Below are 14,156 nucleotides of genomic sequence, written 5' to 3' on the forward strand. Positions count from 1 at the left end.
ACCGGTTTAAAGGCAATGCTGAAAACAGAACCAACAACTCCTATACCCAGTTAAATGTTCGTTTCATTCTACCAAGTAAGATTTAAAATAAATCCTTAGGCTTTGTTTTTGAAATAGGTAAATAAAACTACTAATTGTAAATGCATGGGAAAATAGTCTAAATGCCAGTGAGAATATAAAAGCAGTAAACTGATAGTTTTAAATATACTTCAAGAGTGCAGTTCCTGCTTTCCCCTGTTCAGACCAATAAATATAAATGTAAAATTGTGATTGTGATTTGGCACAGAGTGCAATTACAAATATGACATTATGAAAACACACAAAAAGTGGTCAAATATTCAAATATCCCAACATTTAAATATTCAACCTAAGGCCAAAATTTCAGGTATAACTCAAGAAACTGAAATTCTTTCATAAACTGTTTTCTTGTGTGGTTATTTTATACAGCTTGTTTCTACTGGAGGGACTGATGGTTAACTTAAAATACGTAACTATAAGACAGTTAAATTTTTAAAGTAAAATAGAAAACATCCATAAATTAGTTCACTTATCAAAGATGAAAACCACAGAAAATCTGAAAGAAAACAATCCTGTAACCTTAGTAGATCCAAAAAATATTGTCAAATAAATGCTTAACCAAAATATCAACATAATTCCATTGTGTACCATTAGTTCTTACATTAGAAATAGATATAAGCTTTTAATTACATTGGCCTAGGTCAATCATTTCTGCTAAAATATGCAAAAACAGGCAAATGGGGTTCCTACAATTCCTAAACAAAGCATTCTTTTATGTCAACTAACGCTTAAGAAAACAAACTTGTATGTAGACAAGAAAGAAATGCAACAGGTAAGTGTCAATCTTTACCAATTTATTTTATACAAAACAGTAGCAATGTAGAATATGGGAATTATCTTCCGCTGCCACACACGCAAGTTGTGAATATTCCAAGCCAATTTATACAGTTTGGAAGGGAAGGCTAAACAATAGCATCAACCATGCTACTGAACATAGGAATTTTTTATTGAAAAAGATTAAAAATTAGATAGCAATGCCTTCTTAATATTGCTCTCATCATTGAAGACTGGAGAAAAGTAAAAAGTCAATTTTTAAGAGTTAAAAACAAGAGGGAAAGGGAGAAACCAAGAGGATGCTACAACACTGCCATACAAACCATCATACTTCAATATTTGCATACTTGATAGCAGCATTATTTTTACTGAACCGTGTGCAACTACATTTAGAAACACATCGAAGCAAAATATCATGGCAGTCATCAATCAAGATCCAAAAGAAAGAAAGCAAACAAAAAAATAACTCTAGGATAAACACACTATAAGTAGATGAACATTTACGGAGAATGATTCAATATCTACATTCTTGGACTGTTCCATTCTGCCCCAATGAAAGTGTCAACTAAAGTTGTCAACTGTGCATTTTTGGAGGATTTGAGTTTTTCCAGTTCTTATTATACTGCATGCTTGGAACAAAAAGGGTCATAATAAATCCTTCTACACAATGAACTTTAAGTAGACAGCTGAAAATAAATTTACTACTTGTAAACACACACAAAAAAAATACAAGATTTTTTTCTTTTAACAATCAGTGCTTCTGAAAGCGCCATTATCTTCTATATCGACCTCTCTCCCCACGGTCTCTGTCCCGATCACATAATCGCTCTCTTTCTCTTTCTCTATCACGTCCTCTATCTCGCTCTCTGTCTCTTCTGTTATCTCTAGGGCGGTCTCTCTCTCGTTCCCGATCTCTTTCACGGGGTCTACTTCTCCGACCACTGACAACAGCTTGTGTGCGACGAAGGAAATCATCCACCCTCATATCATAATCATGCTAGAAAAGGTAAGAAATTGGTTAGGTATGTAAAAAACTGAATGGAATTTATATATTGTAATTACTGTCTGGTAGAAAGAATCTACAGAAATTCACTAATACAGTAAATTCACAGAATGTAATTCTGACATTAGAAACAGGATTTTATGTTTTAGCTAATTAGATACCTACAACGGAGCGTTTTTCATATGTCATTAAAAAATTACTTCATGCAGTTGCCTATGCAACTTTAGTGACTTTTCTATCCAATCTTGTTAATAATATTTAGGCCTAAGTAATAACCTAGTAATGACCATTAACCACATCATGTATACATACTGCCAATTATGCTAAATGTCATTAACGTTTTTATGCAACAGGTAAACCCTACTGATTTTTTCCTCCTTTGAGCCTACAAACTAACCTGAACCAACTCTGCCCTCTTCAGGTGAAATCAGGAATTTTACATTCCAGGTTTGCTTTTAAACTAAACCACTGTTAATGACAACTTATGGAATTTGATAGTTTTAAGACAATATGTACTTCGGGTAAGACTGTGAAGTCTATTCCTCAGAGCTAATAATACACAAAAGGCTGAAGAAGACAATGAAAGGTAAGATGAAACAACTAAGTTGGTGCAAACTGTCACTGGCGCTAATTCTCAGCTTGATCCCCTGCTCTAGCTTTCTCTTAGTTCTCAACTCGCCTCTACTTACTGAACTTGGTCTCTTTTCAAACATACAGCATAAACATACAGAATATAAGATTCAAAAGCACAATGGCATGCTACCTTTCACATACAATGAATATGTGAATGTTATATAAGCATTAGTCAGTTAAGATCCTCAAACTGTTTTATTAAATAGTAAAGGCCCTAACATGACTTGATTTTGAAAGAGTAATATCTTAAGGAAAAAATGACAACCGATAACAGTATCTGAAAGACAGGCTAGGAAACTATTGAGCAGACTGGCCCTCTCAATTATGCAAGCTCTTCATCTAAGTGGGAAGGTAAAGGGATGTTTATTTGTTCCAGCACAAACTCATCATCTCGTGTGTGTGTGTGTGTGTGTAATTCCAAATTATATATCTTGCTTTAATTAATAACCAAACTATCCTTAAGGCTATCAAACTTATATACAAAGGATTTATGCTAACAACTGCCAGGAGACAATTTCACTTTTAAAAATAATAGTACTATTTGGGGGAAAAAATGATACCATTCAGTAAACAAACTCAGCCTGACTAGTATTATAATGAAAACCCAGAAACATCAAACTAGAGACTGTCTTTCATTCATCCTGTTTTGAAGGGATCAAAAAGCTTTCATATCAACCATATCAAATTATCAGAATCAATAACTACAGCAATTATTCTTCTGCTACATTTCTTAACATTTGTCTGTCATTTCCTAGCATTGTCGTAAGAATCTGAGATAGACAGGAGGTGAAACAATTCACTTGGTTACTAGTTTTAACAAAATTTGGTAGAATCAAATAAATGACTAAATGAGGCTGGAGATTATCCTTTAAATAACTAAATACACGTAATCTAGCCTATGAAAATTAAATGAGTCAGAATATACAAAAAGCTGAGAAATACCTATTTGCAATATTAACTGCAGTTTATAAAGACCCCAATACAGAAAGAAAATATCTTAGTTTACTACACCCCTAGGACATTACTTAAGAGTTATATGTAGGAGTTGCCTCCATGTAAACAGTTTGTGTTTGACCAGTAAAAGAAATAGTCTATTTAAATAATCCAAAGGGATTAGCCATTTTTAATAAACACAAATTGTGAATTACTCCAAAACAGACTGCAGTGAGAATATGAACAGTCCACCATTCAACATAATCTGCTAGCCCCACCCTGAAATTATCTACAGAATTCTAAGTATTGCCCTCACAATGCTGCCGTGTCGCGCACTTACTACTCGTTTGTCTCTGTATCTCGCTTCATGTGGTACTGGATGATGTCCTGAGTAAGGGGGGTGAGCCTGAGGGGGTGGAGCATGGTGCTGATAGTAAGGATGGTGTGGAGGTTGTTCCATTCCAGCATAAGGAGCCTAAAAGAAGGAAACCACTTCCATAAACATCTACCAAATATCTTCATAAATAAACCAATCTCAGAACTCCCATACCCGAACCATCGATCCCAATCAAATAATGTAACCCATACTAGTCATCTACTTTTTTGATGGCACAGAAGTTCTTCAAAATACCCTATTTGCTTGTCGAAAATATGCCCATAATAAACTAATTACACATCTTTTAAGGTTTAACATGTTTATACTTTTATATCATACCATTTAAATTCTAATAGAAATAGCAAACCCTTATGTACTATGAGCCAGCACTGTCCTAAGCACCTTACATGTCTCATTTAATTCCCACAGCATCTCTGTGAAATAGCTATTATTCCCACTTTATGAAAGGGAAACTGAGGCGTCAACTAGTTAAGTAACTTGCGCAAAATCACATTGCTAGTTAAAGAGGTGGGGATGAGGCACATCAGGCATTCCAGCTCTAGAATTAGTTATCTTAACAGCTATGTAGAAATCTAGTCTTTTAAAAAAAACCCTAAAAACCTCCAGGAGCTAACGAACTTTTAAACGACATTGTAAAATGATTAAGAGCAAATCAAAGGTTACTTCCCTTGTTAGTGCCAAGGTACTATCAAGTATTTTTACTTTTTAAAATTTCAGACTCTAAAGGAAAAAAAGAATCTTATAATTCATCAATCTGTATATAGCACCTTACATGAAACAAAAGCCAGATGAGGAGGCCACATTACAAGCAGCATTTAATTTTTTTTTTAAAGGTAGAAATAATAAAACTACTTAAACTTCTGGGGCCTGCTGAATGGCTAAGCTGGTTAAGAGCACGAGCTCTGAGCAAAAGCGTGGCCAGTTCGATTCCCACATGGGCCAGTGAACTGCACCCAAGCTGAGCTGCAGCTGAGCTGCCAACAGGTCAGCTAGTGAGAGCACATGCTCCTAATAACAAGGTTGCCAGTTAGACTCCTGCATGGATGGTGGGCTACGCCCACCCACAACTAAGACTGAACACAGCACCTTGAGCTTAGCTGCCATGAGCTGCCGATGGGCGGCTCAGTGGTTAGAGTGTGTGCTCTTAGCAACAAGGTTTCCGGTTCAAATCCTGCATGGGATGGTGGGCTGTGCACCCCCACAACTAAGATTAAACACGGCACCTTGAGCTGAGGGGCCGCGAGCTGCCAATGGGCAGCCAGATGGTGACTGGACTTGGAGCTCAGCTAGCTGCGTCCTCCACAACTAATATTGAAGGACAGAAACTTGGCTGTTCCCCTTCCTTAATTCCGCAGTAAAATCTTAAAAAAAAAAAAATTAAAAACCAAAAAAAACCAAACTTCCAAGTTTTTAACTTCTTGGGAATTAATGCTTCAGCTATCCTTAATATCTTAAAATATACTCTAAGAAGAACATCCAATTTTCTCAAAAAAAAAAAAAAAGTTAAAAATTAGGAACAGGGTTTAATTTACCTTATATTATATCGAGAATTTACTGAGTATTAGGATCGGGCACTATACACTGAAGTTTACATATATTTTGTCAATTTAGCTCCTCTATAATCCTATGAGATTGACACAATTCCATTAAATTTTAAGCCATACAAGGACAGGCATGAGGTCCATTTTGTTCACATATATATACCCAGAGCAAGCAAGTACCCTGCAGAGAGTAGGTACTTAATATTAGCTTGATGAGTCAATGAACAAATGAATGCCCACTGCATTTTACAGACAAGGAAAACTAAGAAAGAAATCTATTATGAAACTTGCTCAAGGTCAGAACTGAGAAATAAGGTATATGAATCCAGGCAGAGTCTGTACTACTAGTCACTATAATAATAAACCGTAACACTGATAAATTATACCTGCATTAACACAAATCAAATTATAAGTCTTTAGTTTTAAAAACAACATGCAATTATTTATCTCCAAAGATATATATTTTACATCTCTTAATGAGTAACTGTAACAATCATATTTTAAGTAATCACTCAAAATAATGAAGTTAAATAACTTGTAAAATAGAATACAAACCATTCCTTGCCACGGTGGTGGTGGTCCCATGTTATGAAATTCCCTCACATAATCATTGTAGGACTAAAATAAAAGATGATAATGTCAATAATAAATAGAAATCAAACCCAGAACTACAAAATAAATCAGATCTTAATTTTATGTACTCTAAATATATAAAATAAAGTGCTTACCCCATTTAAAAACACATCTCGGCGAACTCCTGAAAATCGTCTGTTGGGAATAAGATTTGTGAAACTAAATTCAGGTAATGCATAAACTAGTTCCAAGAATGTAATTCAAAACTAAGCAAGAGTGAACCCAACTTACCTGTCTACTTCCTGGTATCGTGGGTCCTTTAAATACCCTGTTCAAACATCAAGCATTTTAGTAAATCAAAAAAAATTTTTTTTTATTATGGCATTATAATAAACCTTCCTTACCACTCATTTCAATTCTTCCCATGAAATATAGTGATGCTATTAAGTGAAGCTATTTTTGAATTATTCCATGTTCAGATATTCTTCTCAGATTACATGATAATCTAGGAAGTAATTAAATAATTTACTAATATCACAGATTCAAACTGCACAAGAGGTTTTCACATGGATCTTCTAAATCCATACCCCAATTTTCACTAGATAGAAAATTTCTTCATTCTGCACCACAGGAAAGGTAAGGGCAGAGGAATTATCTTGAGGACACTGTAATAGGATTTCCTTGAAACAAATGTTTACCTTCCACCTTAGGTATACTCAGTCTTGCTAAATCAACCACAAATAATTTTTAAAAATGCAAACTTACAAGGAAGAAAAACAAAATTGCAAAAATAAAGATGTATACACTTTAAATTAAAAGAACAATGGCGATAAAAATATTCTTTCCTACCTTTAGTAAGGACTCAGCAAATTAAAAAGAAAAAAAACATTTAAATGGCGATGTTACTGGAAAAAAAGTAATTTCATTCTCTGGAATATCCCATTTTGGAGAAGAATGATTGGCTTATCAAGCCACTTCTTATGTAATAGTGCAGTAATGCTCACTAACACCAATTTCCAAATTGTCTAATTTTTATAAGTGTATCACTGACTGCTTTAAATAAGTATCTTAAGTATTGTTTGCCTTTTTTAATTCTGTTAAGGGAAAGACTAGTTCAAAAGTTGCTTTAAATTGCAAACAAAATACTTCTCCTCTAAAAACATGAAGTCAAAAATTTTTATTTAGAAAAATATAGCATAATATCAGTTTCCAATTTAAGCTATCCATCACATGAAATACTAAGTATCATTGGGAATAAAAAGCATAGAGTGTAAGATTACTGCTTTCCCTAACTACATCTAACCTTAAAATACATGTGCAATATTTGTGGAGTAACTATAAATTAGCAATTTCAAGTAATTAACAGATTTATGATAACAGGTCACACTAGAATAAACAACCTTAATAAAGGAGAGAAAGAATTACTAAATGAGAACTAGTAATCATTTCCTAAAGTTTAAGTAGCCGTGTCCTAAAACTTTTTCATTTTTAAAACTATACAATTACAATAGAAGTTTCTGTGTTGTTGTTGTGTAATAATTTTAAGTCAAATATCTGCAGGATTATAAAATATTAACCTGGTCTCTGGTGAAACTCAGGGGCATAGTCAATCCTTGGTTTCTTTCTGCTGTTATGAATATCATAATCTTCTGGTCGACGCCTACACAAATTAGACACATTAGAAATTAAACCAAAAACTGCTGGGAGAACAAACAGCAAAGTAAGAGTTTCTGACAGAAATGAGTACAGAGAACAGCCCATTATTTACTTTAAAATAACACCCAAATTTGTGATGAGCAAATAATCTTAAAATTTCTAAATTTTAATTCCTCAAATTATTATAAATCAATCTTTAAATGTATTGTTTGAAGTATTCTCTGCAATCCTCATGTTACGATGAGATAGTTGGAAAGAGTAATCTGCTCAAAATATGTAAATCACATTTTAGTACTCGAAACGAAAGTAAACGAGCTACTCACAAACTAATGTAAATATCCAGTTTAACAATTAATAAATACACTTTCCCAAATAAAGTCTTCATTCAGGTGCAAAGGAAAACAAAAAAACCCTATCATCATTATACAATAGGTAATTCTAAAATCTATATATTTAAACTTATTAATGTAATTCTAGGATAAGTCCAAACAAAATTAAGAATTTCTCAAATATTTTTCTTCTGCTTTGCACAAAATCATACTTTTCATATCATACAGAAAATGTGACTTATTAAAAGTGACTTTACAAGAAAGTTTTGAAATCTTAATACTACGAAAATTGAATTTCTATAGTTAATAACATTTAGGAATTAAGGAAATTTCTTCCAGAGACAATGCCTTCAAATAAAACTGGCAAGTAATGGGGCGGAGTTTTAACAGAGTTCATAAACAAGTTCAAAGTGTATTTTTTAGAAGGTGAAATTTTACTCTGCAGTGTTGCTGCTCTTTACTGTCTTCCATAAATCTTAATTGTTAATGTAATACATCATTAAATACACTTCATTTTACTTAGCATTTAATAAAGAGCTACACAAAATTTTTTAAATATCCAAGCTTTTTAGGTAATAATCTTTTACCCTTAACGTCAAATAAAAACTATCAAAAAACTGTCAACTTAGCAACACTACTTTTCCAGCTATTTCTCTGAATAACTATTTTCATTAACTTTTGCAACACAAGCTCATTCAAAGTTAAATGCAATAACCCCAAGCCCCACCCCCAACAGAATAAAAACAGTTGCATCTACAATAAATAAAACTAAGAAAATTAAAATCTGGTTTAAAAAATAAACATACCGCTTTCTTGTAGTTTGGGGAGTGTGCATAAACGACCGGTATAAAACTGATAGTAACAGTTCATATAGTAGTCCAACTACTGACTTTAAGCTGTAAGCCACATACATATAGGAAGGCCCTGGCAGGCTTGAGAGAAGGTGTAGTGGTGTAATAAGTATAGTTTGCAGTCCATTGCAAAACTGAGGTAAAAACTTCACTTGTATGTACTGTATTGCACTGGAAATTTCTTAGCTTAAAACTTCAAAAGACATCTTGGTGCTCAGTCCTTTTAGGCCAAAAGTAAGGGAGCTCTGCCAGGTTTCCTCCTACCTAATCGACAGTGTCCTTTTTAAGCTCAAAGAACTGGGGACTCTTGTTGGATTATCTGTACCTACCACAGGATGTTTCCACCAAAAGGAAACTTAACCAAACGTTTCATCCCATCAACCATACATCCAACAGTCTTTAGCAGAATACTTTAGATTTAGCTGTATGCAAATCTATACAGGGGAAGGTGTTGGGTAGAAGGGCTTAAATCAGTCCTTTGCAAAGACTTCTCCAATTCTGTAACAAGTTAAACCCCCTTTTCCTGGAAAATGCTGTTTAGTTCATAAAGTAGTGATCAATAACCATGGCGATCCTCTAAAAAACACTTTTAAGTCCACAGGTACTGCCAGCATCTGGAAAAGTTGTAAACAGACACAGCAACAGCCCTTCTTTTTGGTTTGTTGCCGGGTCTCCCAGGGCCACTTGATCCCCTTTGGAAAGGACCTACTGTTTTCAGAAGCTCAGCAAGATGTGTGAATTCACTGGGTACATGTTAGAGAATATTTGGCAATGGGGTTAAGACATCACGGTGATAAAATTTGAAACAGTCCCAATAATGCTCCTCTTGAATATCAAAATAACTTAAAATATTTTATCCTCTAAATGAGGCGTCATCTTCTGAAAAAATATTAGTGATCCTTTATAAAAGTCCCATATCTGATAAGGCTTATCCAGAGACATACCTGAAAGAAAAGGCTTTTTACAAAATATTAACATTTTTTGCGAATAAAGACTTCCTCCTCTTCCTCTTTTCTAGCCTGTTCTTAGCAAAAGGCCTACCTCATTTCAATTTTATACATTGTATTATCAGAATATTAACTAATCTAAACTGGTTATTACTCTTTAGCAAATAACTTTTTCTGCATAAGGAAAGATCCCCATTTTCCTCTTGAAAAATGACTGAGACCAAGGTGACCATGTGAAATCCTCAATGAAGCCACAAACTAGTCCATGCAGCTTGATTTGAGGATTTTCTCTCTTTCTTCTTTACCGCAGGACAAACTTTTGACGAATCACATTCCTCCATCATGTTATTCTGATACATGTGCCTATTATCAGTCCAAAGAACGTTTCTAACCTTCCCACATCCCGGACTGGTTCTCGACGGGATGGACGTCCTCTTGATCGGGGCTGAGAATGCATTCTTCTCTTGTGACGCATTTTATGAATGACCTGATACAAGTCAATACTTTCATCAGGGGGAAATAGAAGACAAAGCTGGGTTCCACATTCAAGTTCAATTTCCTAGAAGAGGAAAGTAGTAATTTACAAGACGAAAACAGAAGAAACCTTAGACTTGTATCTTCCTGATGTCCAAGAACAAAACCAGGCTGTCTTGGAGGCTTCCTTCTCAAACTTGATAATCATATGGGATTCCAATAAACTTCCTTGAAAGGTTTAAACCTTTCAATAGTTTCATGTATTTAATATGGGTAAAGAATCTCCAAAGTTAAATATATACACTTAGGCAGTTGCCTAAAACTCCATGATAATCGCCTGCTGCAAATATTTCTTTGTGCAAAATACAAAAACATCAGGACAAAGCCATCCATCCACCTCAACACAGTGGAGGAAAAACATGTATGTTAGTATGTGTCAATAACTTTGATAATTATGAACTGCTAAATGCAATGAAATAAATTAAGATTAACTACAAAAGCATAGTAATGTATGGGTATTTTAAAATTAAGTTTTATTTTCCAATTATCAACATTTTCATTTATGAACGATGAAAACATTACTTCTGGTTCAAAATTATACAGAAACTATGAAGATCAAAGGTTTGAGTTTATTTTAAATCACTGCTAATTTCATTTGCAGACTTGAAAATCTTAGTACACATATTCTGATCTTTTCATAAAGCTTCCTTCTATACAGAAAACATAAGCAAAGATGTTAAATGACATTTTTTGAATATATGCAAAGTTCAGAATCTGTTAACCAGTAATAAAATGAAAAGTCATTTAAAATCAATCCGGCCAATTCTCTTCAAAAAATTTTCTTTCATTTGTATCAATGAAAATACCATATAAAACTTCCAACATTAATGGAGGTCTTATTAATCAGCCATAATCACTATAAACATAAATCCCAAATAAGAACATTTTCCCTTATTCCTGCACACAAACTTTCAGAAATGGTTTAAAATGTCCTTCAATAAAGATCTCAAATAAGGTTGCTTAAATTCGTTTTTCAAAGAATCAATTAAAACAACCAACCTGTCCATCACGTCCAATCTTTACTGGTTTATGTTCATTCCAAGGATTGGTGAGATGAGCCGACTTAGTGAAGGGTAATTCACGCCTAAATACAAAGTAATACCAATTATATTCTTTTGCAGGTTCCTTTAAGAACCTTATACTCCCCCTTCAGTGGTGAAATCCTACTTGTATGTTAGTCATGATTTAAATGTGGCTAAAATTTTTAAAGCATCACTTAGACTGGCAGAGCTTATTCCCCAGAACGGAAGCCCCTTCAGAGATGCGCTCCTTCCACATTCTCCATAGTGTGCGCAAAAAAAAGCTAAATAATATAGTGCTGAAGAACATGAGCTTGAAAACTAAGACAATTAGGGGCTTGAATTCCGGGTCTCTCTCTTAACTTCTCCGAGCCTGAGTTTTTTCAGCTTATAAACAAAGGTATCACCACCTACTTTGTGTTTAGGTAGTGTACAATGACATATAAAATGTTTAGATTTCTTGATTCTGTGTATCAAAAACTGTATTTTTTATTAACTGATCAACAAACAGGTGAACCTTACTTAACCAGGTAGTTAATACCAAATGAAAATAACTGTCCCCTATCTTAGTTCAGGGCTGCTTTACCTGATTCCAGTGTCTTCCCCCTTTCAATAAGGCACTATTACCCACCATCCATGGAATGACTCTTAACAATACAAATGTTTAGCATTCCTTTTTCCACAGCTATCAAAAATAAACAAACAAGCACACGCAATTATTTTGTAGAAGAGTGGGTACCGTAAATAGAATACAGAAGTTTTGTTTTTAATGTGGTTGTTATATCTTCTGGAGAGGAAAATAATCAGAAAATGCTTCCTGGAAAAAGAGGCATATGGAATAATCCTGGAAGACAAGCGGCTCAGGAAAAACCACATGTAAAGCGGTAAGGCAGGGTACATGTGAAGCAATAAGAAGGGCTTGGAACAAAGGCAAAAGCAAAATGCAGAGGGAAAAGCAAAAGCAAGTAAGTTGGTCCAGTGAACAAGCTATATAACCATTTCTTTTATCTTACATGACTTTTCTTCAAGATGAGATATTGAATGCTCAAATTTTATGTAACTTTTTTTAAACCTCAGGAAAAAAACCTGACATTTACAGGGAAAGAAGTCTATCTAATGTTAAAGTAACAAGGCGGCACTCTCTGTGGTGGTGGTGATGTGGCTATATGGGGGAAATGAGCCGTGAGTGATAAAAATGCCCACTGGGTATTACTAAAAGACTGGGATTCTTTTTCACACATCAAGAGGGGTTCAAGAGTGCACAAAATATTAGGATGATGAACTATTTTGGATTTGTACACCTTCTGTTGCTAAATGCATTTCATACTAGTAAAATAGCCAATAAGCCAATGAAGAGAATATGAAAATAATAACCTATGAATAGATTAAGTTCATCATTTAAAGTTGACAAATTTCCTTATCAATAATTTGAAAATGAAGGTCAATAGAACAAGTACCATTCAAAACACAAGTTGCAGCAACCAATCTAAAACTGGATAATTATTTTTTCTCCTACTCCTAAGAAAGCATCATCTCCAAATATTTTTAAATGACATCAATAATGTTTCTAGTCATAAAACCATAGACTAACAAACCTGTCCTTTAGCCTTTACAGTTATCCATCTGAATAATAAAAAAATGTCTATCTCCGCTGAGAAATAATTGATACGTTGCTTCCCCTATACACTGCCAGATTTTTTAGTTTTATTGATTATAATTTGATTATAACAACTACAACTTTGATTTCTGAGGAATTATGAATTTATATTTAAAAACTCTGGGTACAATGGAGTAGCAGGATATCACCTAGTCTTACCACCCTAACATCACATGCCAACATGGACAATTATTTCTGCATATTACGTTTAAATAACATAACGTTACTTAACAAACCATAATTAACCAATTTCCTATATGGAAAATTTGGATTGCTTCTAATTTTTCCCTACAGAAAATAATGGTAGGATGAGTAATATATATTTGTATGCATATACTTTTTTGCTATTCCATTAACAATCAACCTAATACATTATCTCCACTATCATTGCCCATGTATTCTCATAGTTCCTCACTGTCCCATAGTAGAGGTTTAACTCCTTAGGTTTTCCCACATTACAATTTATCTTTCCTTTTGGTCTTCTCTTTATTATGTGCTTCATAAAAAAGGTGACTCCTTATCTCCTCAACATATTTTCCCCTACCCCTACCCCAAGTTTGTTTCCATGTTCTTCCTTGTGCTAGTCTGCCTTCCTGAATATGAACAGCAGTTTTCCTTCTTATTCTTATCCAATTCCACCATTCTCATCAAAATCCAACTCTTAAGCCAACTTGTAACTTGCAAAACATTACTAGGATCCCTTTCAGGTAAGTTTTATTTAACATTTTATTTAACATTAATTTTATAGGTAATAGATTTGTACATGCCATATAAGGGTCACTTAAATAATTAGCTTTTTATGCTCTTTAAATAACATTCTATGCCCAAGATGGAGATACTTGTACCCGGGGTGCCACAACAGCAAACTGAAACTTAGATAACTTTCATGTCCCTATAAATGCTCTGCTTGACCAAAAATGCAGTAACACAGTATATCCAGTCAGACAATACCTAAACACTAAGCCAACTCCAGGCTTTCCCACCCCAAACAAGGTTGACAATGTAGATAAAGCCAATTTAATATTTCCTATTTGTGTTTTCCTTGTTCATTATTCTTTAGCCTATAAAAGATTTCTGCCTCCTGCTTCATTGTGCAGTTCTCCACAGGAGACTGTCCATTTCATGCAGTGTTCAAGTTTTGTTTGTATAACCTAAATTGACTTCTTTAATCATTTTTTAACATGTATAATCATTCAGTAAGAACATAACAGTGCTAATAGCTCAGTGTTCA

General features: G+C 34.0%; 1 protein-coding gene across 4 annotated transcripts in view; it reads right to left on the bottom strand.

Moving 5' to 3' along the window:
- Window positions 1–851: 851 nt before the first annotated feature.
- YTHDC1 (YTH N6-methyladenosine RNA binding protein C1) overlaps window positions 852–14,156 on the bottom strand; it is a 35,934-nt gene continuing 22,629 nt past the window's right edge. For 2 of the 4 annotated variants that reach the window (XM_019631992.1, XM_019631990.1), the window contains 8 exons: window positions 11,249–11,333; window positions 10,108–10,274; window positions 7,510–7,592; window positions 6,224–6,260; window positions 6,088–6,127; window positions 5,915–5,977; window positions 3,762–3,896; window positions 852–1,849 (listed from right to left, as the gene is read on the bottom strand). In XM_019631992.1, coding sequence (XP_019487537.1) covers window positions 1,625–1,849; window positions 3,762–3,896; window positions 5,915–5,977; window positions 6,088–6,127; window positions 6,224–6,260; window positions 7,510–7,592; window positions 10,108–10,274; window positions 11,249–11,333 — 835 coding nt within the window. In that variant the 3' untranslated portion in view covers window positions 852–1,624. Of the gene's footprint in view, window positions 1,850–3,761; window positions 3,897–5,914; window positions 5,978–6,087; window positions 6,152–6,223; window positions 6,261–7,509; window positions 7,593–10,107; window positions 10,275–11,248; window positions 11,334–14,156 lie in introns of all 4 variants that reach the window. The other 2 variants (XM_019631991.1, XM_019631989.1) reach the window with 1 other exon arrangement.

Source organism: Hipposideros armiger, unplaced genomic scaffold, assembly GCF_001890085.2.
Source record: "Hipposideros armiger isolate ML-2016 unplaced genomic scaffold, ASM189008v1 scaffold_1059, whole genome shotgun sequence".
Taxonomy (NCBI): Eukaryota; Metazoa; Chordata; class Mammalia; order Chiroptera; family Hipposideridae; genus Hipposideros; species Hipposideros armiger.